At 42.4% G+C, this 24,489-nt stretch overlaps 1 protein-coding gene across 2 annotated transcripts in view; it reads right to left on the minus strand.

The window, feature by feature from the left end:
• The window catches only part of LOC121862382 (facilitated trehalose transporter Tret1-like), a 30,161-nt gene continuing 5,672 nt past the window's right edge, over positions 1 to 24,489 (minus strand). The window contains exons 2-9 of one of the 2 annotated variants that reach the window (XM_042360647.1): positions 22,883 to 22,995; positions 20,844 to 20,979; positions 17,851 to 18,059; positions 14,819 to 15,051; positions 14,049 to 14,154; positions 12,871 to 13,150; positions 12,030 to 12,229; positions 1 to 3,984 (exon numbers count right to left, since the gene is read on the minus strand). In XM_042360647.1, the coding sequence (XP_042216581.1) occupies positions 3,730 to 3,984; positions 12,030 to 12,229; positions 12,871 to 13,150; positions 14,049 to 14,154; positions 14,819 to 15,051; positions 17,851 to 18,059; positions 20,844 to 20,979; positions 22,883 to 22,921 (1,458 nt within the window). In that variant the 5' untranslated portion in view covers positions 22,922 to 22,995 and the 3' untranslated portion in view covers positions 1 to 3,729. Of the gene's footprint in view, positions 3,985 to 12,029; positions 12,230 to 12,870; positions 13,151 to 14,048; positions 14,155 to 14,818; positions 15,052 to 17,850; positions 18,060 to 20,843; positions 20,980 to 22,882; positions 23,067 to 24,489 lie in introns of those variants that run through there. The other variant, XM_042360648.1, reaches the window with a different exon arrangement.

Consider the following 24,489-nt stretch of genomic DNA (forward strand, 5'->3'; position numbering starts at 1 on the left):
TTGAAAAAGAATGTTTATTTAGTACACACTTGTCAAAGAAAAAAAAGTCAGGCTGGGGTTACATTTATAAGTTACATGTATAAAGAAATTCATTAACCGCGGTCAAACAAAATAGACTTTCTTTACAGCTATAAAGGATTGGAACAATTTGCCTGATCATATCAAGCAGTCCAAAGCTAAAACTAAAGCATACATAGCCGATGAAGCCACAGCAAGAAAAGAGTGGTTTTCTAAATTATTAACCATAGAATGTTGTATTGCTAAAGCGAATGGTATAAGCACATTGTAATTGCTTGTTATAGTTTTCAACAAATTACAATTTCATTATTTTATATTTGCTATTACTAATTATTAACCAAGCCTAAGCAAAGAACCCTCCAGGAAATAAGCACCTGATGGCTTTGTTGACTTTCCTTGGTGGAATTGCCTTACTGTTTACCATTATGTGTATACCTGTAACTGGAAATTTTATATTTCGCATTGTCTATATGTACTGTATACTGAACTACTGTATATACCTGCATTGTCTATTTACATGTAGATCTAATTATGAACGTATATGACGATTTTACTGAATAAATATCTGTCTATCTAGGTATCTATCTGTCTATCTAGGTATCTATCTGTCTATCTAGGTATCTATCTGTCTATCTAGGTATCTATCTATCTCTTCTATCTATCTATCTTTAATAAAACAGAAAAAAAAGGGAAGACAACTATACTTGTGCACCGGTTAAAGCAGAGAACAATATATTATGATAACAAACTTGAGACTCATTACAGATGAACTGACGCTAGTATTATGCATAAGGCTACGAGCCCAACGAATATACCAGAAACTAGCAGTAGTGTTTAGGGAAAGTTCAATAAAGTGTAGTTTTGCTATCATCCCCTTGTGGCTCCTGTGTCTTATATACGTATAATATAATGCTACGACTCTACGCTATGGGTACCAGACGCTTGGGAAACTAATGTGGGGATCTGTTTATTGTATCGTGAGCTGCTCTGTGTCCTCCTGTTGCCAATGAAACCAGGAAAATATAAACATGTATAGTCTGTTTCTTAAGATTTTCTTTTATTTTTCATTTCTGAGCCGCTCGTTAACTGAAGCTTCTTTTGTCTTCTGTTCTTATGAGGTACAATTTAGTTCTATTTTTGGCTTAAATGACCACATCAGTTTCAGTTTGACTTTATGGTTTGGACACACTCTAATGTCTTTGATAACTTTCACTTTATGTTATCTGTTGGAAATGTCTTCAAGTGACCTTAATGTTTAAGTGAGTTTTTACTTTTTCTTCTCGGCTTACAAGAGGTCATAAATGTACTCGAATGTTCTGTTACTATTGATAGCAACTTCAAGTTCTGAAGTTAACTATGCCAATCTTTTGTTTACTGTCTATCTACCTACTTCATTACGGGAAGAGCAGCTTCCTTCTTTGAGTGAGTATCTCTGCCTCTGCCATCTTAAAAAAAAAAAAAACTTAAGGTTTTTAACTTGTAATGTTTTTTTTTTTTTACCAATAACACTTGACATACCCATCATCCTATCAGACACTGCCAAAATTACAACGTCTATTTATTTCAGATCCGCCACATAAATGCTCCAGTTGTAGATAATGTGTGTATGTATTGCTTACTCAGGAAAGAAACAGTGGTTTTATATTAAACTGTCGTTATTTTTTGTCAGCCAAATCAAAATTTATTTTCAGTCTATTAGTACTATTGATCAGATTTTCACTTAGTGAAGTAATACTTTATTTACACTAGTTGACAAGGGTTCGGTAACATGGATCACATACGCTGCACTTTATTAATTTTGGGATGTTGATTTCAAATATGGCAATAAAAAATGTCAGTCACGTAACATTTTTATGATATATGTGTATATGTAGTGTAGGAATGTAAGATACGTACTTGTGTTGGTAGGGTTATATTAAATGCAAGGTTAGCAATACCGAACAGCAAGTGGGAGGAAATGCTGTCGCTAACCCCATTCTACAATATGCAGGATTCCCTCTGTGTGTGTAGTGATGTAGATGGACTGATGTCAGGGTTGGGAGAAAAACATGACCCAAAGGAATGGCGGATGTTCATAGATTCCTCCAAGTTTAGTCTGAAAACAGTATTGTTGCATAATGGGAACCAGAAGTCCTCAGTTCCAGTAGCGCATTCTGTAGGTTTGAAGGAAACGAATGATAGTTTGGAGAAATTACTGACCGCTATTAAATACAAGTAGTATAGGTAGCAGATCTGCGGCGACTTGAAGGTTATAGCCCTTCTACTCGGCCTTCAAGGAGGGTTCACGAAATATTGCTGTTTTCTGTATTTATGGGACAGCAGAGCAACAGAAAAACACTACAACACAAAGGACTGGCCAAAGAGAGAAAAGTTTGTGCCAGGAAAAAGCAACGTTAAATATACTCCCTTGGTAGACCCAAACGATGTACTTCTACCTCCTTTACACATCAAGCTGGGACTAATGAAGAATTTTGTGAAGGCTATGGACAAACAAGGTGATGGGTTCGTGTACTTGAGGGGAAAATTCCCACAGCTCAGTGATGCAAAAGTCAAAGAGGGTATCTTTGTTGGCCCACAGATAAGAAAGTTACTTCGTGATGACGACTTTGAAAACAACCTGAATGAAAATGAGTTAGCTGCATGGAAATCCTTCACATCTGTAGTCAAGGGGTTTCTTGGGAACAAGAAAGAACAAAACTATTCCCAACTTGTAGAGAAATTCTTAAAACACTACAAAAACTTAGGATGCAGGATGTCCCTGAAAGTCCACCTCCTACACTCGCACTTTGACTTTTTTCCTGAGAATCCGGGGTCGGTTAGTGATGAACAGGGAGAGCGATTTCATCAGGACATTAGACGTATGGGGGAAAGGTACCAGGGTAGATGGGATCCTGCCATGATGGGGGACTATTGCTGGTGTTTACAATCGGAGGACAATACAACACATAAAAGGATGAAATAAAATAACAAATGCCCATACAGTGGCTAATTTATTACTTTTTGTGTCTTCTTATGATTTATTTCATTCTTTATTGAATTTTAGTGTGATGATGTGGAAAAAAGTAACAGAGATAACAAGAAAAAAAGTATTTTTTCAGTTTTTTGTAGTTGTAAGATTTATTTTTTGTATAACAAATAAACTCTACGTGCCAGATAATTTTTTTGCCAGATTTTAAATCAGCACCTCAAAATTACCGATAGGAAGCTGCTCTGAACCATGTTACGGATTTTGCTTGTTATTTAATTTGGTGCCAAGTGTTATTATTGATATATAATTTTCTTAATGTCAGCAATCATACATGTATTAACAACTGTATTTCTTGACCAGAGTCAGCTCATACAGCTCATGGGAAACACTATAACAATAAAAAATAAATACAAAATAATGTAAACGAAAAATTTAGAAATATGAACAAACAAGTTTTTATACGTATAAATGTAAATCTGTTTTCTACAAATTAATTAAAAGTTTATATCCACACTATTATTCCAAGCGCCAGATTAAGAATGCATTCATTCAGCTACAGTCCTTGACGACCGACGATACCTTATATCACGAGACAAAAATATAAATGACACAAAAGATCGTCTTGTGTAGGGCGGCTTATCAGAACTTCAGTCTCTGATGTGAATAGTAGTGAAGAATTTGCTTTTATAGAGGCAGGAAGCCAACAGACGGTACCTATAGATAACCAGGGTTAGGCCAGGGCACTAGCGGACCTTTTCCAGGCCCTGGGAGGTTGAAGGGAAGGTGCTGCCGTAAGCCGGTGTGTATCCATCGCGCCCGGCGTGGGAGAAGGGCGTGAGGACAGGACTACCGACAAAGGCGTGCTGCAGATCCTCTAGTGTGCGCCCCCTGGTCTCAGGCAGGAAGAGGAAGGCCAACAGAGCCAGCAAGATTTCAAAGGAACCGAAAACCATGATCGCATTTTCAAGTCCGATGGCGACAGTCAGGTCAGGGAACACCTGTGGCAGAAAAGTTCAATTATTTTATCTGCACTGATGATGCACACACCTGGGTTACAGTCGGCAGCTCAGAAGACCTGCCAAAGAATAATACTGAAAATTGGTAAATTATGGCAGAACCAGTGAAATATTACGTAACTACAAAATCTTTAAATTTCCTTTTATTTTTAATGTCTTGCAGAAATAATGGGATAGATTTGATTCACTGTATTTTAGTGTGATGACGTGGAAAAAAGTAACAGGAATAACAGGAAAAATTATATTTTTTCAGTTTTTGTATTTGCAAGATTTAATTTTTGTATAACAAATAAACTGTACGTGCTCAGGGTGTAACAAATGAAGGCTAGATTGGTTGGTACTTGCTTCACCACGAGCCTCCCTGTTGGTGCAAACTTACTGGCTCATGATATTACACCGAAGATAAGCCTTGCGTCAAGCTACCCACACATCAAATTTGAAAGAAAAAAGTTTGTGTGATGATGATTATAATCTGCGTGAACAAACGACGGAGAGAGCAGTCAGTATATAGCTATCGCCATCAGTCCAGTACCTTCAGCAGATACATGAAAATACCTAGAAATTTTCCAGTACAATACCTGTACTGTACTAACATTTTCAAAGTTGAAGGGTTTGGGTACACCATATGTAACATGTTAAAAGAATTTATAATCGAGTTTGGGTCGCCGCCTTTTTTACGTAAAAGGTTTTAATAACTAACAGGCACTTCAGTCCTGTTATAATAAGGGAAATATCTGGGGCGTCATTTATTTTTAAAGTTCTAGCGACTAAGTTGGTCGAGGCGTCATGATATTCCCGCCCAACACAAAAGAATGTGTTCGACTCTTGTGATGAAAATCTTGGTCATCATATAAAAAAATATTCGCGTAAAAGAACTTCGAAAAACATGAAACGTTAACAGATATTAGGTATGCTGGGGTTTATTTACATGAGTACTAATTAGTAATAGTTTTTCTAATGTGTTTTAAGAGGCATATCGTTGAGGTTACTTCACCGTGATCTTTCTTCTCTCAATCTGAAATAATGAGATGGATGAAAGACAGTTCGGAGTCGTTCATTTATAGACAGAACTGTGTGCATGTGTCTCTGTCTTTAGAAAATTTATAGCTCTTTTAGGCATGCGAAGTCTTCTGTTTTACATTAGATTTAGATGAATCTTAGTAGGAAAATTCTTGTAAGCACTCGGAAGGGATTACATACGGGTCTGTAACATTTTATGATTTTTTATGAAGTTGAGAGACAATTTCCTTTCGGTAATTATCCATGCGTTTAAAGTGTGAAGTCGACAACTAGGATGGATGTCACTATAAACGTGTAACTAATAATGTATCAGTTGTAAGGTCCTAAGAGAATATTTCCAATGGCTTATATATGAACATTGGAACAGAGGCTGTATTTAATGTGTCATTGTCCATGTTTTGTTATTTGAACATTGAAAAAAAAATTATTTCTGTTTACTTAATGTTTATATTTCGTGCGGGTCGGGTCGTGTTGCGTCTCTGTAACAAAGCGTGGTGGCATTCGGGCCTGTTTTTTGCATTTTATCCCTTCTTTCTACATCAGTTCACTGCTCGTTATACGCTTCATGATCGGTCACGTCTCTATTTCGCACTGTTGGCAAATACTGGGCATGCATCGGCTCCTGAATGTACCTGAACCTGCTCCAGTGTTGGTCAAGTCTTGTCTTGAAAGAGCTCACACTCGGTGCCATCACAACACTTTCTGGTAGATTGTTCCAAGAGTTCACAACTCTCACTTCGAAAAAGTTTGCCCTCACAGTTTTCTGGACTTGCGGCTTCTTCAATCTTGAGCTGTGACCCCTTGTGGGGCGAGCGTCCGCCAGCTCCAAGTAAGGACACTCAACTGAGTAGTGCCCCTTGAGATGCTTATACACCTCAATTAGGTCACCCCTTGCCCGTTTGTAGTATAAGTGAGGCAAGTTCAGGCTCTCTAATTTCTCAGTGTAGCTGAGGTGCCGAAGTGCAGGCACCAGTCTGGTGGCCCTCCTTTGAACATTTTCAACCAACTGACAGTCCCTAGCATATCTCGGTGACCAGACGGGGTGACAGTACTCCAGATGGGGAAGCACTTCACTCTTGAAGATCGTTACGAGGGACGGACCGTCTAGATATCTGAACGACCTTCTTATAAGACCCAATAATTATTTGCCCGATTTACCTTCTTCTCGCAATGGCCCGAGAACTTCAGCTCATTGTGAACATACACACCTAGGTCCTTCTCACATTCAGTCTCAAATAATGCAGTCTTTTCATCCCGTTCGAACATATGATACGCCTCCTTACCGTTGGTACGCCCCAGGTGCATCCTCTTACACTTCGTGACATTGAATTTCAGCAGCCATATCTTCGATCGACCATTCTTGGAGCCCACAGAGGTCCTTCTGCAGCTCTTCACAGTCCGCTTGGTTCTTGATTTCCCGAAATAACTTGGCGTCATCGGCAAACATTTGTATGGAGGAGTGTACAACGTCAGGCATGTCATTTATGAAACAAACAAGCAACAACGGGCCCAATACACTCCCCTGTGGTACCCCGCTTGTGACAAGTACAGATGATGATTTAGTGCCATTAATCACCACACACTGCTTGCGGTCATGTAGAAAGTCTTCTATCCACGCGAGGACATTTCCCCGAATTCCGTATCCTTCCAGTTTGATTTTCAGCCTTTCGTGGGGTACACTGTCGAAAGCCTTGGCAAAATCTAGGTAAATATTGTCGATATTACCACCCTTTTCCAGAATATGGGTCCAAATATCCAATACCTTGAGCAATTGTGTTAAGCAGGAGCGCCCCGGCATAAAACCGTGTTGGCAATCCTTTACGAGGTTGTTTCGTAGTAGATGTTCCACTGCGGCATCTCTGATAATACTCTCAAGTACTTTACATATTATGCTGGTCAGGCTCACCGATCTATAGTTGTTATATAGTTGTTCGTGGAGTGACGATCGCCCTTCTTGAAGATAGGACTCACATAAGCCACTTTCCATTCACTGGGGACCTTTTGTTCATCCAGGCATTTACAAAACAGGATCTTCAGGCTTCCGCAAGTTTTGGCAGCACAACCTTAGCACTCTAGGATGCACCATGTCAGCTGGACTCTTATGGACTTTGGCTTTGACAGCTTATTTTCATACCCTCTAGAACACAATGTGGGTCAGTGCCGTGTCGAACCGTGTCCTAAACGCAGAAGCTGCCATCAGCTCTTCTTGTGAACACTGGAGAAAAGAAGCTGTCTAATGTCCTGGTCAGAATTTTTTTTACGGGAATTAGCCTACCCGGGCACAGGTCAAACGACCCACAACGGAGCCTGGGGGGCGAAAAAAAAAAGAACGGAAAGAAATTGTAAATATAGAAAAAAAAGGTTATACTGTATTAATCTACACCACGAAGATCCCGGAAAACCAGCTTTTTAAAGTGAGACAGATTGTAAGAGCATGGAAACACAGAAGAAGGCAGAGCATTCCACAGTTTGGCTGTGTGAGGAAAGAAGGAGGTACTATAACGGGTTATTCTCATGTGACCTACATCTGCATAACTACCATCTTCAAACCTCAGGTCTGATACTCTTACTCGCGTTTTTAATTACGACTTTGCATAGCGGTAAAACGTCTTTGGGTTTGACTTGACCTCACTTGCAACCAGCCTCTGGAACTCCTTTTCAGCCTTTCTACATTCAATCTTTGCTTGGTTTCTGGCTCTTGCATACATCTTTCTGTCCTGCTCATCATTTGACCCAACCCACGCCTTGAATTTCTGGGTTTTCTTCTTAACTTTGTCGACTGCTGCATTGCTCATGTGTAGGGATCCGCTCGTATTCCTAGAGGCACTGGGTTTTGGGTATATATTTCTCGATCAAATGGGTCACTTTACTAGTTATGATATTCAGCTTAGTGTCTGCGTTCCTGTGCCTTAGTGAGTCAGGCCAGTGGATACCCCTCATTTCTTCCCTCATCCCGTTGTAATTTTCCTTGTAATATTTGTACTTTGGCCTGGCCTTATCTTGAACTAACAGTTATATCTGAATGACAACACTATATGGTGACTGGTGCCAACTGGGGCAAGGTGTTCCAGTTTGGCCACCATACCCTCCTCGTTTGTTATGATGAAGTCTAGTGGCTTGGGTGTTTGCTCCCCTACAAGAAGAGTAGCAGGGTTATTCAGTCATTTGGGGTGAACTCGTTTCTCCAGTCGATGTCGCCATAGTTAAAGTCCCCCATGATAAGGAGGTGGCTAGGGTTGAGCATCGCCGCATTGTATATTAAGGCTCTTAAGTTCCTTTGATTTAGTGGGCCACAGTTTGGGGATCTGTAGATACACCCGACATAAAGTAAGTCCCTTCCTTTTAGTTTAATTTTACACCACTTGGACTCTTCAAAAGCATCCTCTCCCTGTACCCTCGCCTGGCTGGCTCTAAGGTCTTGCCTAGCATAGATAACCACACCCCTCTTGCAAGTTTCTTGAGAAAGGTTCGTAAATGAGTCTTATCCAGCAGTACTGAACTCACATTCCTCTGGGTCGATTCTCCTGTTCTTGTACAGCAGCTCTACAACTCCTACAATATCTGGTTGGTGTACCTTCAGTATTGTTTCAAACTCTTCTCTCTTATCAAGAAACGTGTCAGTATTAGTGTACATGACATTCAAGCTAGAATTTGTTCTCGGTAACGTCTCTGCTCTAAGTAGTAACCCCCCCATTCTCAGACGCTGCAGCATTTGCTAAGTGCACTGTATTTTTCAGGGTGTGGTTAGAAATGTCGTTGTTTACAAGGCGCTAGCTTCCTCCCGGCTGATAGGCGGAGCTGGTGCCACCTCCCGGGCAGGGGGTAGAGCGGGTGGAGGGGGTGCTGCTGTCCCCTGGCCCTGTGTCGGCACACTTGCTTCCACCACCCTCTCCCTGAATGCAACCCATGTACACCTGTCCCCGCTCCTCTTCGACTCCTCCCTTCTCTGCTTCAAGCCCTGCAGGAGCTTCCTGTGCTGTTCCCTCTGCATTACTGTGCAATCTGGGTGAATGAATACACTCCGAGATGCCTCGCTCCTTGCTAAGTTTTTTGCCCGCCAAATAACCTCCCATTTCTCCTCCTCACTCACTAGTGTGATTCTGAGGGGGCAATGCTTGTCCCCCTGCTTTTGTCCCAGCCTCCTCACATCCTGAGGGGTTGATGGCATCTTCAGAACCTCTGTACAAATATTCTTAAACTGCATCTTGACTATTTGACTATGCAGTCAGGGCAATACCAGCAACAGCCTTCATGCTTTACTGCAGTTAGCATCTTCCTAAACGTTGCATTGATCAGGCCTGTATCATCCATATCCGTCATCTCCCCGCAGTAGTCACATATCATATATCATCATATCTCTCATGGTTAAGGGTGTAGACTGTGTATAGATCTACACCTATTTAAAAATAAAGAGGAAAAAACAGTACTTAGCTGCCCTCTGTTGGTTTTAACCTTCCCTGTTGCCTTTAGGGTTGTCATCTGTTAAGAACATAAGAACATAAGAATGGAGGAAACTGCAGCGGGCCTATTGACCCATACTGGGCAGTCTCGTTTATACCCAACCCCTATTGCTCATATAAGCATCCAACCTATGTTTGAAGCTATCCAGCGTATTCGAGTTAATGATGATATTTGGTAACTTGTTCCATTCATCCACTACTCTGTTTCCAAACCAGTGTTTACCTATTTCACGCCGAAATCTTAATTTGTCTAATTTAAAACCATTGTTACGAGTTCGCTCCTGGTTGGATAGTTTGAGTACCTTTGTAATATCCCCTTTGTTTAACCCTGACTTTCATTTATACACCTCTATCATGTCGCCCCTCGCTCTACGTCTCTCGAGGGAGTCCAAATTAAGATGCTTTAACCTGTCTCTGTATTCAAGGCTCCTAATGCCCGGGATTAGTCTTGTCATTCTCCTCTGGATTCTTTCCAAGGATTCTATATCCATTCTGTAATACGGTGACCAGAAATGAACTGCGTAATCCAAGTGAGGTATTTATGTGCTGGATCTACAGTATGTACACTGCATTTTGCTATGAATAACGGATTTTATACACCCACTCAGTCCTTTTGAAACACAGAAAAATTAAATATAACTCTTTGGGGGCGGTAATAGAATGCCTTTTAGGATAGCCAAGCTTGTTGACTTTTTTTTTTAAACTATTATTTCCTTATATTTTTTTCCCATTCTCATCAACGACTATATCTCTTTGTGCTATCACTGTGTACACTGTATCTCCCTGTGAATGGTGTATTATAGGCACAGTTTCAGTCCTTTAGAAAGCCCCCAAACAACTTAAAATTAAAAGTCTCTGTGGCACCTATGACACGACTTGATCTCTGCGAGCAGTGGTGCCTTACCAGCTTGCCTGCCAGTTTGTATTCACTTTAATTTATTTACAACCTCTTCCGCGGTCACTGATGACACTATGAACTGATTTACCTAAAATCACAGTACTACACTCCCTGGTTGGCCTTTATCACAGCCGTGACCACAACTCCGTAAAAAAATAAAATAAAAGCTTTGTCATATGACAATGATTTTGTGGTTGTAGGCCTCTTGACCTGGATTGTACCTCCAACTCGGTGGAAATTAAGTTTTCAAAAATACAATTGCGTCTAGCATTAAAAATCCTACATCGATTTACACTTTCACATCACTAAGACGATCTTGATGTTCTTATGTAATCACTGTCCAATTCCTGCCGCTCAACAACGAAGGCCCGAATGCCGAACGCACTTTGTTACAGAGACACAACACGATCCGACCCGCGCGCCTAACAGCGGCAGAAAATGGACAGTGATTACATAAGAGCATGAAGACCGTCTTAGTGATGTGAATGTGTAAATCGATGTAGGATTTTTAACGTTATTCGAGATTGTATATTTGAAAATCACTCTCCACCGACTGGAGGTACAGCCTAGGTCGGGAGGCATACTGTAGTGGATTCCTCCCCTACAAACGCCGTTTGTCACTGAGTAGCCAACCCTTTTCGAATTCCTCAGCCTACGCCTCCAGCGTCGCCTGACGGAGCGGGGGTCAACTATCAATCCACGCCTACCCCCGCCTTATAAGACCTCACCCCGCTGTGACCACGCTCTTTCTACCTACTGCCACCAGCAAGCAACACCTCCTCCGCTCCAGCCTGGCGGCTCCCGCTCCCGCCGGCGACCTTGGCGTCCCTCAAGCCGCGTGCCCTCCTCTGGGCACCCTCACCAACCAGCTCTCTCTACTCAACGCTTGTAACCATGCTGCCTACCCAGCACCAAGCTGCATTGTACATCCAATACAATATGTATACAAAGAGCACATTGTGAGTTCCTTTCTCCAACCCATCCTGAGTGTGAACCAATATCTCATAACTCTACAATACAACGACAAAATCATTGGCATATGACAAGATTTACCCGGATTTTTTTTTTAGTTGTGTTCATGGCTGTGGTTGACCATCCAAAGGCCAACCAGAGAGTGCAGTATTGTGCCTTTAGCTAAAACAGTTCATAATGACATCAGTGACCGCGGAGGAGGTTGTAAATAATTTGAAGTGAAGAACAAATTGGGCAAGAAATCAGGCACCACTGCCGGCAGTAACCAAGTCGTATTATTTTTATTGGCGCCACAAAGATTTTTTTTTGTGTGTGTGCTTTCTCAAGGACTGAAATTGTGCCTACAATCCATCATTCATAGGGAGATACAGTGTACACAGTGATAGCACAGAGATATATTCGTTGATGAGAACGGGAAAAGAGAACATAAGTAAACAATAGCCAATATTATATATATATATATATATATATATATATATATATATATATATATATATATATATATATATATATATAGAGAGAGAGAGAGAGAGAGAGAGAGAGAGAGAGAGAGAGAGAGAGAGAGAGAGAGAGAGAGAGAGAGATATTATTACATAAAGTTTTTAAATCACATCTTAGAAGGTTTAGTGTGTTTATTTGTGAACAACAATGAAAACAAAACAAAACCAGAGCCTAACCTGCGCGATGGTGAATAGGGTGATGACGAAGATGCTGGTGACGATGGAGGCACCCAAGGAGCGGACGGGTGTGGGCAGCAACTCTCCCAACAGGATCCAGGGCACAGGTCCTGCCCCCAGCCCGAACGACGCCACGTATACCATGACGGCTGTGAGGGGCACCCAGCCTACACCCTGGTCCTGTGTGTACAGCACCCCACCTGTAGGAACACCAGGGCTTATTGTATCACTTATCTGCCTGTCATACTACCACCTGCATCACACTACCTATGCCACACTGGTTCCTGCCCTCGAGTGCCCTGACCTGGAGCTGGCGGACGCTCGCCCCACAAGGGGTCACAGTTTAAAGTTGAAGAAGCCGTAAGTCCAGAAAACTGTGAGGCCAAACTTTTTCGGAGTGGGAATTGTGAACTCTTGAACAATCTGCCAGAAAGTGTTGTGACGGCACCGAGTGTAAGCTCTTTCAAGACTAGACTTGACCAACACTGGAGCAGGTTCAGGTACATTCAGGAGCCGGTGCATGCCCAGTACTTGCCAACAGTGCGTAACAGAGACGTGACTGATCGCCCAAGCGGCTAACGAGCCAATCAGTGGTGAAGAGGATAACAAAAAAAAAAAAAAAGTAAAAGTAAAAGTGTCACATTACCTTTGTCTGCACCACTATCAAACTTTATCACCACATTGTCACACCACCACCATTCCACACCATCACGCCCCACCATACCATACCACCACTACACTATCACCTCCACTATCCCATCACTCTCACCATCGCCACACCCCCACCACCATCATACTACTCACTCATTCTTCCTTAAACTAACGTAAGTAGCTAACACACCGGTGACGAAGAGCGCGATGCCACAGATAATGGAGGAAGTTATCAGTAAGGGTCGTCTTCCCAGCTTGTCGATGATCGTAGCGGAGATTAATGTGAAGACGAGGCGACAGACACCCAACAACACTGAGCAAGTGAATGGGTCCAACGTCACCCCGGCGTTCTCGAAGAAGAATACTGCGTACATGAAGATGACCATGGCTCCACCCAGCTCCCTCAAGATGAAGATAGCTGTCACCAGAAGCACCGGGCGGTAATTACACGGCTCCTTCAGCGCCTTGAACTGTGGATAGGAGGGAGAGAGGCGCCTACTTAGACATTGTACGGGAAGGGGTGTATTTTATTTTCTCTCTCTCGTTCTTTATGCTCTGTCTGTGTAGCTGTCTTACTGTGTGCTCCCTGTCTGTACATGTCTTACTGTGTGCTCCCTGTCTGTACATGTCTTTGTGTGTGTTCTCTGTCTGTGTAGCTGTCTTACTGTGTGCTCCCTGTCTGTACATGTCTTTGTGTGTGTTCTCTGTCTGTGTAGCTGTCTTACTGTGTGCTCCCTGTCTGTACATGTCTTTGTGTGTGTTCTCTGTCTGTGTAGCTGTCTTACTGTGTGCTCCCTGTCTGTACATGTCTTACTGTGTGTTCTCTGTTTGTGTAGCTGTCTTACTGTGTGCTCCCTGTCTGTACATGTCTTACTATGTGCTCCCTGTCTGTACATGTCTTACTGTGTGCTCCCTGTCTGTACATGTCTTACTGTGTGCTCCCTGTCTGTACATGTCTTACTGTGTGCTCCCTGTCTGTACATGTCTTACTGTGTGCTCCCTGTCTGTACATGTCTTACTGTGTGCTCCCTGTTTCTGTAGCTGTGTTACTGTGTGCTCCCTGTCTGTACATGTCTTACTGTGTGTTCCCTGTTTGTACATGTCTGTATGTTCCCTTTTCTTGCATCGAAATTTATACTTTTCGGTTTGCTTATCTGTATATTCACTTGTTTGTATACCTTTCTGTGTACTCACTGTTTGTGTGTCTGTGTGTGTCCCCATTTGTCTATGTATCTTTCTGTATCCCCAATATACCCCATTTGTGTGTGTGTGTGTGTGTGTGTGTGTGTGCCAAAGATTCACTCAGAACACCTGTGTGTCAGTAAACAAAAAAGGTAACGAGATGAGACAGGTGAAGGTAGGACGCACCTGCTGGACGATGGATGCGTGCTGGTTCTGCTGGTTGATGGCATCGCGGATGGTGCTCAGTTCAGCGTCCACGTCGTGCTCGGGTGCTCTTAGCTTCATGAGGGCCCTACGACAGGGGAAATTTTCCTGAGTAAACTTTGTTAAGTTTTTACAGGTGGGAATTATCATTTCGTCCAAGCGATACATAGTCATCTCGCTGAGAGAACTTTTGAAGATTTTTTCCTGCCACTGTGAGCGAGGCCTTGCTCATTGCTGCCAGTTATACATTTTTATTGCTGTCATAACATATACACTGTCACCATTGACCTCTGACATATAAATCATTTGCAACTAATACTGTCTATCTGAAGTCCATGCGCGTTTGATTTCATTGAAGGTCTTCGGAAGATTGCCCTGTAATTCCCATTAGCTCCCGTGTGAGAACCCCTGAGAGTTTTAATCTTCGTCAGAAAATCCTTTGGACTTTAGTGTACACACATGAGAGCCCCGTCGGTCCACATTTCTAAACTAAGAGTTCCTTACGACTCTAACCTATCATCTTAAAACCTAGGATCCATTAACTTGGCGACTTTATGATCCCTTTAGGATCCCCATTCCTCAATTAAAAGCCTTTACGACTCTCGAAATCATCTGCGATCCCTTCCAAGACTCTCAAATCATCTGAGAGTCCTTCTAGGACTCTCGTTTCTAACTTGACAACCCCCTAGAACCTTCCACCCCTTACATGACAGCCCTCTAGGAATGCTGCGTTGGGTCCTACGCCCACTCACCTGAGAGCCATCTTTTCTTTGCCCTTCTTGAGTAGCCAGTAAGGCGACTCGGGGATAAAGAGGACCCCGACGGTGACAGGGAAGAGGAGGATGCCGCAGATGAGGGTGGTGCTTTCCCAATCGAGGAAGCGAGCCAACACGTACACCAGCAACATGCCCACGCTCACCATCATTTCAGGCAGCGTCGATAGCAGCCCACGAACGTCCGCTGTGCACATCTCTGCCAGCAGGGGCTGTAGGAGGTCACAAAGAGTTCACGAAGGGAGAAACATATAGTAATATAATTATAGTCAGCACGATAAGGGAGGATCATGATTGCCTCCACAAACTTCTTGGCTCTCTTTATTGACATTTTCAGGTAAAGAAGAGAAAGAGAGAGAGAGAGAGAGAGAGAGAGAGAGAGAGAGAGTGTTTGAATAAACAAATATCTACTTCTATCAGGCTCTTATTGATTACAGCACTGTCCTACAATGTTGTTGCAGTTAGATTTCTTAGAGTAAAATTTATTATATAGAGGTAAATAACTGACAACACGCTATTGGTTGGCACCAGTCATCACGTAACGTTGTCCCTCATATTTAACAATTATTTGGTTCATGACAAAACTAGGCCAAGGTTCAAATATTACAAGGGTAATTACGGCGAGGAGATGAGGGGTATCCACTGGCCTGACTCACTAAGGTATGAGAACGCAGACACTACACTGAATATTATAGCCAGTAAAGTGAACCATTTGATCGATAAATATATACCCAAGACCAAACCCAGTGCCTCTAGGAATACAATGAGACCGCTATACATGAACCATGCGGTGGTCGACAAAGTTTAGAAGAAAACTCAGAAATTCAAGACGTGGGTTAGGACAAACTATGAGCAAGACAGGCAGATGTATGCCAAATCCAGAAACCAAGCAAAGTCAAAGTGTAGAAGGGCTGAAAAGGAATTTCAGAGTCAGATTGCAAGCGAGGTCAAGCCAAACCCAAAGGCGATATACTGCTATGCAAAGTCGAAATTAAAAAGGCGAGTAGGTATATTGGACCTAAGGCTTGAAAATGGTAGTTAAGCAAATTCTGACCAGGACAAGGCGGAGGTGTTGAACAGTTTCTTTTCCTCAGTGTTCACAAGAGAGGATGCGAACAATCTTCCTGCGTTTGAGGACAGACGGTTCGACACAGCACTGACCCACATTGTGTTCTCAGAAGAAGTTATAAGAAATAAATTGTCAAAGCTAAAGGTTCATAAGAGTCCCGGCCCTGACATGGTGCATCCTAGAGTGCTAAAAGAGTTGTGCAACGAGCTTGCCGAGCCCCTGAAGATCCTGTTCTGCAAATGCCTGGATGAACAAAAGGTCCCCAGTGATTGGAAAATGGCTTACGTGAGTCCTATCTTCAAGAAGGGCGATCGTCACTCATTGAACAATTATAGACCGGTGAGCCTGACCAGCACAGTATGTAAAGTACTTGAGAGTAATATAAGAGATGCCATGGTGGAAAATCTACTACGAAACAACATTGTAAAGGATTGCCAATACGGTTTTATGCAAGGGCGCTCCTCGTTAACACAATTACTCAAGGTACTGGATGTTTGGACCCAAATTCTGGAACGGTGTGGTAATATCGACATATATACCTAAATTTTGCCAAGGCTTTCGACAGTGTACCTCATGAAAGGCTGAAAATTAAACTGGAAGGGTACTGGATTCGGGGATGTGTCCTAGCGTGGTTCGGAGACTTTCCGTATGATCGCCAGCAGTGTGTGGTGATTAATGGTACGAAAACGTCATGTGTACCCGTGACAAGCGGGGAGTCCACAGGGCGGTGTATTGGGCCCGCTGTTATTTGTTTGCTTCATAAATGATATGTGGACGATGCTAAGTTATTTAGGGAAATTAAGAACCAAACAGACTGTGAAAAGCTGCAGAAAGATCTCCGTGGGCTTCAAGAATGGTTGAAGAAATGGCTGCTGAGATTTAATGTCACTAAGTGTAAGAGGATGCATCTGGGACGTACCAACTGTAAGGAGGCGTATCATATGTACCAACGAGACGAATAAACTGCATTAATAGAGACTGAATGCGAAAAGTACCTAGGTCATTGCGAGAAGAAGGTGAATCAAGCAACTCAATTATTAGGTGGTCTTATAAGAAGGTTGTTCAGATATCTAGACGGTCCACCCTCATAACGATCTTCAAGAGTGAGGTGCTTCCCCGCCTGGAGTACTGTCACCCCGATCGGTCCCCGAGATATGCTCGGGACTGTTAGTTGATTGAAAATGTCCAAATGAGGGTCACCAGACTGGTGCCTGCACTTCGGCACCTCAACTACCCAGAGAGATTAGTGCGCCTGAAATTGTTTAGCTTATACTACAGACGGGCAAGGGGTGACTTAAATGAGCTGTACAAACATCTCAAAGGGCACTACTCAGTCGATGGTCCATACCTGGAGCCGGCGGACACTCGCCCCACAAGGAGTCACAGCTCAAGGTTGAAGAAGCCGCAAGTCCAGAAAACTGTGAAGGTGAACTTTTTCGGAGTGAGATTGTGAACTCATGGAATGACCTACCAGCGCCGAGTGTGAGTTGTTTTCAAGACGAGACTTGACCAGCACTGGAGCAGGTTCAGATACATTCAGGAGCCAGTGCATGCTCAGTACTTGCCAACATTGCGTAACAGAGACGTGACTGACCACCCAAGCGGCGAACGAGCCGATCAGTGGCGAAAAGGATAAAAGTAAAAAAAAAATAAGTGTTGGGTTGATAAGAGCTGCAGGGTTAGAGGGCAGTTGTGAAGTTGTTTATATGAAAAGGATCTGTAACAAATTTCGCTGACTAGAAATAAGGAGAGTGCAAGCCTTAGCGGGTATCTCTAGCGTCAGGTTTATAAGGTAGTGTGTGTATTTCACTCAGTAAAAGGATTTTAAGAATAGTAATAATGGCTTCAGGCAAGTTGCGTGAAAACAAAATAATGTTGACTTCAATGGAAGTCAATATTCTTGTATCGCTTTGACAGACCGTAAAAAGCCTTCAGCACTTACCTGGACCACAGTGGTGAGCATAAAGCCTACGCCACCGGTGATGATCCTGCCCACATAGATCCAGGGGAGGGAGTTTGAGGCAGCCATGAGCACCCAGCCCACCGTGGCGGGCAGCAGCACGAAGCTCAGTAGACGACACGGACCTATAGCTTCCACCAGTACCCCGCTCCCTGCTGTAGTGAAGATGGCTACCACACCGGCACACGACACTGTGGGCACATGTATACACTGATACCACCTCCATACACAAAACTGTTGGCACATGTGTACACTGACACCACCTCCATACACCAAACTGTTGGCACATGTGTACACTGACACCACCTCCATACACCAAACTGTTGGCACATGTGTACACTGACACCACCTCCATATACCAAACTGTGGGCACATGTGTACACTGACACCACCTCCATACACCAAACTGTTGGCACATGTGTGCACTGACACCACCTCCATATACCAAACTGTGGGCACATGTGTACACTGACACCACCTCCATACACAAAACTGTTGGCACATGTGCACACTGACACCACCTCCATACACCAAACTGTTGGCACATGTGTACACTGACACCACCTCCATACACAAAACTGTTGGCACATGTGTACACTGACACCACCTCCATTCACCAAACTGTTGGCACATGTGTACACTGACACCACCTCCACACACCAAACTGTGAGCACATGTATACACTGACACCTCCTCCATATACCAAACTGTAGCACATGTGTATACTGACACCACTTCCATACACCAAACTGTACACTGACACCACCTCCATACACCAAACTGTGAGCACATGTATACACTAACCCCACCTCCATATACCAAACTGTGGGCACATGTGTACACTGACACCTCCTCCATATACCAAACTGTAGGCACATGTGTATACTGACACCACTTCCATATACCAAACTGTCGGCACATGTGTACGCTGACACCACCTCCATACACCAAACTGTAGGCACATGTGTATACTGACACCACCTCCATACACCAAACTGTCGGCACATGTATACACTAACCCCACCTCCATATACCAAACTGTGGGCACATGTGTACACTGACACCTCCTCCATATACCAAACTGTAGGCACATGTGTATACTGACACCACCTCCATACACCAAACTGTCGGCACATGTGTACACTGACACCACCTCCATACACCAAACTGTGAGCACATGTATACACTGACCCCACCTCCATATACCAAACTGTAGGCACATGTGTACACTGACACCTCCTCCATATACCAAACTGTAGGCACATGTGTACACTGACACCACTTCCATATACCAAACTGTAGGCACATGTGTACACTGACACCTCCCAACACATCTCATCATGGGAACACCGCTGGGACACACACATCTTCAGGAGTATGGGATACAGACCAGACGTTACTTATAATAATGCATGGTATTATTGAGTCAATTTATTTTATAGTCTGCGGTTCCAGTACTGTAAAGTTGAATGATCATTGACCTGACCGTCGGCCACCACGATGATAACTATGGTTGATAATTACACGTAGAATATGTTTTACCTTGTTTACCTTATTTTAGGACTAGAATTCATCCCGGTGGCCTTCATACTGGCGTGGAGTATACTGGAGCTGGTCTTGAGGTGCTGAATATTCATTTATGTAATTTCACTACAGCCTTGACCACCGAAGGGTCAAGACGTACCTGGCGCTCCTCTCGGAGCAGCCAGGTCAACTGTTAAGTTGGCCCATACCAACCCCCTCCCCTGAACCCTCCTCCCCACCGGAATATCAACAAGTTCTCGCCAGAAGTTACAATTTCATTTAGGAAAGGAACGGAACCAGTGTTAAACAGAGGTGAACAATGGTGAACAGTGCTTAAGTCAGTGAGAACAACTCAACAGTAACAGTCGTACCCAAGTTAACCTTCACACAGTGAGGTCCCAGGTACCCAGTGATAAAGGCCCATGAGACCCAACAACAACCAGCTATGTGTTAATTCGTCTACGATAGGAAGGCCTAAGACCACACCTCACTCATATAACACAATCTGTGAGGGAATTACTACACCACGTGAGGTCCCTCATAACACCATCTGTGAGGGAATTACTACACCACGTCAGGCCCCTCATAACACCATCTGTGAGGGAATTACTACACCACGTGATGCCCCTCATAACACCATCTGTGAAGGAGTTACTACACCACGTGAGGCCCCTCATAACACCATCTGTGAGGTAATTACTACACCACGTGAGGTCCCTCATAACACCATCTGTGAGGGAATTACTACACCACGTGAGGCCACTCATAACACCATCTGCGAGGGAATTACTACACCACGCCAGGTCCCTCATAACACCATCTGAGGGAACTACTACACCACGTGAGTTCCTTCTAACACCATCTGGGAGGGAGTTACTACACTACGAGTTTGCTGTTCAACACCTACATTAATCTGTATGTTCACTGTATGTTCCTTTACCTTTCTCTAATGAAGGCTTTTGTTAAACCACCAATGTATGTAATAAGTCATTTATGTCCAATGTATATTTTCAGCCTTCGGGCTGCAGAATTTTTTCAATAAACCGTTAATTATTATTATTATTATTATTATTATTATTATTATTATTATTATTATTTACACACACGTCTGTATGTGCACATACAAGTTCCGTTGCAGTAAGCACAATACAGCTTTATACATGGAAACACCCTATAATCAGGATTAGAAAGAATAAATCGAAATTTTAAATTCAGAGAGCGAAGCTGTATTTGTTGATATTATTTCGAGGGAATACTATCAGGGTTTGACCTACTCTGGGCTTGACTTGACCTAGCTAATGCACCTGACCTACTGTATGTTCAACCTAGTGTAGGCTTGACGACTTGGCCCTTAACCTTGTCTGGGCTTAATGTGTCCTAAGCTTGGCATGATCAAGGCTGGACTCAGTTTGACCTAACCATGGTAGAGTTTTAGCTGGTAGGAGACTCACCTAGCCACTGTTGGTCGTCTTGGGTGAGGTTAAAGTTGGTGGTGGGATCCTCCATGATACGCGACACCTCCACCGACCACCCTACCACATTGCCCGTACACAACACTGCGCACACCACCACACATGACGCACAAATCTGCGCATATAGGGAATAAAGGGGTTAGCCTAGTTATCCAATCACAGGACTGCGCACCTGACATAAATCTTTGCACCAGGATGGAAAGGATGATCATGTGTAGTGTTGTGCACACGTCAGTACGCCCAGATCTGCTCCTATGAAAAAGAAAATACAGTAATCCTGAGGTTATTGCAACCCGTACACCAACACAACCGACTCAGAGATGCGACTCCTGTTGTCTCGATCATATTGTCTAACACAAAATCGTAAAGATGTTTTTTGGTGTGTTCGTACTAGGGAACACAATACTATAGGTCTCCATCAGTACCCATGGCGCAGTGATCTGGGGACATATTATCACGACTCAAGCTCTTAACAAATTTGTACGTAATTTTCCTCTTTACTTAGGAATTACAGACTTGCAGTTAACTTGAGCAGTAAGGATGGCCGTGTTAACTAATATCTGAAAGGATGATGCTGCTAAATCATGGTTAACAGGATGACACTTAAATAGAAAGATAAAGTTAACAAACAAGTCAGACGAGAACTCTTTTAACTCGTTTTTACCAGACGTACATTGTTGACTTGTAGTTAACAGGAGGAAATGCTGTAGTAGGCAGTAGGCACAGGGAAGTACTACCCCCTGGGAAGATATTGAAAGCATAGTGTTGTTATTATTATTATTATTGTTATCATTATTTTATTATGTTATTTATAATTGTGTATTTTGTATTAAAATTTATTTACTATGACCTGTGCCCGGGTGGGTTAATCCCTGTAAAAAAATAAACAAGTAAATAAATAAGACAAATAAATAAATAAATCCCGTACTTAACGAGACATTTTTCACAAAGAGTTAATAGGTCGATTGCATAGAGTTCACGCCATGCCCTGAGGATGACTAATCCATTTATTTGTAAATGGATGCCTAACTTTGCAGTTGGCCAAGTCAGGGCGGTCGAGTGCAATGCCGACCTTGTGTACTGAAACCTTATAGTTCAGCGTGCTGTATGTTCTCTTCCCTAAAGGGGGTTGTCTGACCTATGAGTCCCATTTTAATAGTTAACGGAGGAAGCTGCTAACTCATGATTAACGGGAGGACGCTGTAAGCTTATTGTTAACGGCAAATTTATATTGAAATTATTTTTACGTAAAATTGGGAAACAAAAGTACAAGACATTTGATTTCCAATAGAGTAAATGAAAATCATGTGCGCATTGGAGCCGAGTCTATTATTTATCTGTGACAGGAGTAATACTTGACCGTGGATGGAACCTTACGGGACACCATGAGAGACAACGTTGATGCCCACTACATTAATATATGTGTAGTGATTATGTGAGCCTGTTTTACGAGAGAGAGAGAGAGAGAGAGAGAGAGAGAGAGAGAATTGCTCTGAAGTAAGAAAGTAAGTCGCCGAGTGTGGTATTGTATGACAAGATGGATAAAAACGGAAGTTCGACTCACTAATGCAAGATTGATGCTGATTATAACTGCAGGCGGAATAAGTGGGTGAATGGAGGAACGTACTAACTGCCAATTATATAATGTGTGGACAAAGACTCAAGTTGTAAACTATAAAATTAAAGTGGAAAAGGGGAATCTCTAGTGCACACAAATAAGTGACATCATAGCATATATAAGTAACAAGTCATAATTTTAAGAAACATTTAAGTGAAGAAATTATTGTGAGAAGGTGATTTTATGAGTGTTGGGGAAACTTTTGTACGCTGGGTAATTATCTTTTACGAAATACGATCTTTATAGGAAAGTATGAATACGTAAACTGAATATCCCAACTTTAGGTGCACAGCAAAAGATGACTTTATTCTCACATTTATATTTCTGGATATTGTAGGATTCACCCAAATTTAACTTTGCATGCAACTTTTGGTATATTCAAAGAGTAGATGTATCTCACCTGACGCCATCGGTAGACTAACCAGGCTTTGAACGCCATCTTGTGGCTGGCTCAGCTGTCACTCTTTTACGGCGTCCCTCTTCAGGGACTTGCGGTAACCTGGCTGCTACGATCTGTGGAATATGATCAGGTATGAGGTTGTGTAAGATGGACAACATCTGTGCAATAATACCAGAAAAGAAGATTAGGTTGTGAGGTCGCTGTGAGATGGACAGTATCTTTAAAAGATTAGATAAGCTGCGTCGCCTTGACCGTGCTGTCCGAAAGGTCCACCAGCTTAACTTTCAACTCATTCCTTGTAGGTTTTAACTACTACGGCTCTATTGTCTTGCTTATGTTTATCTTTTTGTTCTACAATCTATATGTATACAAAAATATACATTGAAATAAATACAGTATACCTACAGTACGTATAAAATCAGACACTAACCCGCACTTGCAAGTACTGTACTAACTCACATCCACACCCACTGTCCCACCTGCATAATTGCAGGCACGTTATATAATATATATAAATAATTGGAAACCAGGTCAATAGTTGCTGCTTAAAATAGTTCATTAATGAGATACTTTATTGAATTAATGAGTTACTTGGTGCACAAAGGCAGAACATACCATACAAAAAACTCTGATCAAATAGCAATGACCCCAAATGGATAAATAATTATTTAAAGAATATTATTGGACAAAGGAAGGATATATAGGTAGGAGAATAATTCGTGGTGAAGTTTACCTCCGAGATTATTATATGGTATTGGCCAGTAGGGTTAAGACCGAGATAAGAAAAGCAAAGAGGAATAATGAACTGAAGGTAGCAAGGGAGGCAAAGTCAAACCCAAAGGGATTCTTCCAAATGTATCAAACTAAAACACGAGAAAAGATTGGACCAATACAGTCAGATGCAGGCGAGCTAATGGATAACGATAGAGAAATGAGCGATAATATGAACAGATATTTTTCAACAGTTTTCACCACCGAAAATTTAAACATGATACCCGAGGCACCGACTCTATTCAGAGATAGTGAAGAAAACAAATTAAGCGAGATAGTAGTAACTAGTAACGATGTTAGTAAGCAAATAGACAAGCTAAAGCCTAATAAGTCATCAGGTCCCGATGAGATATCTGCCAGAGTATTAAAAGAATGTAAGGAAGAACTTAGTATGCCCTCAGCAAATTTGTTTAACATGTCATTAAAAACGGGTGTAGTACCAGAATCCTGGAGGATAGAGAATGTAATTCCGATTTTCAAGAAGGGAGATAGATCACTATCCTCTAAGTACTGTACCGTCCAATCAGTTTAACATCAATTGTAGGCAGATTGCTGGAAGCAATAATTTCAAACTCTATTCGAAATCACATGGAGAAGCACAAGTTGATCAATGATTCCCAACATGGCTTCATAAGTGGGCGATCATGTCTGACTAATCTATTAACATTCTTTACAACTGTTTTCGAATCAGTGGGTGACAGGTACGATTATGATGTGATATATCTCGACTTTAGCAAAGCCTTCGACAGAGTCCCCCACGAAAGACTAATACGAAAAGTGGAAGCTCGTGGAATTAGAGGAGATATTCTAAAATGGATTAAGGGCGTGGTTACAGG

This window comes from Homarus americanus, unplaced genomic scaffold, assembly GCF_018991925.1.
Source record: "Homarus americanus isolate GMGI-L3 unplaced genomic scaffold, GMGI_Hamer_2.0 scaffold31037, whole genome shotgun sequence".
Classification (NCBI taxonomy): Eukaryota; Metazoa; Arthropoda; class Malacostraca; order Decapoda; family Nephropidae; genus Homarus; species Homarus americanus.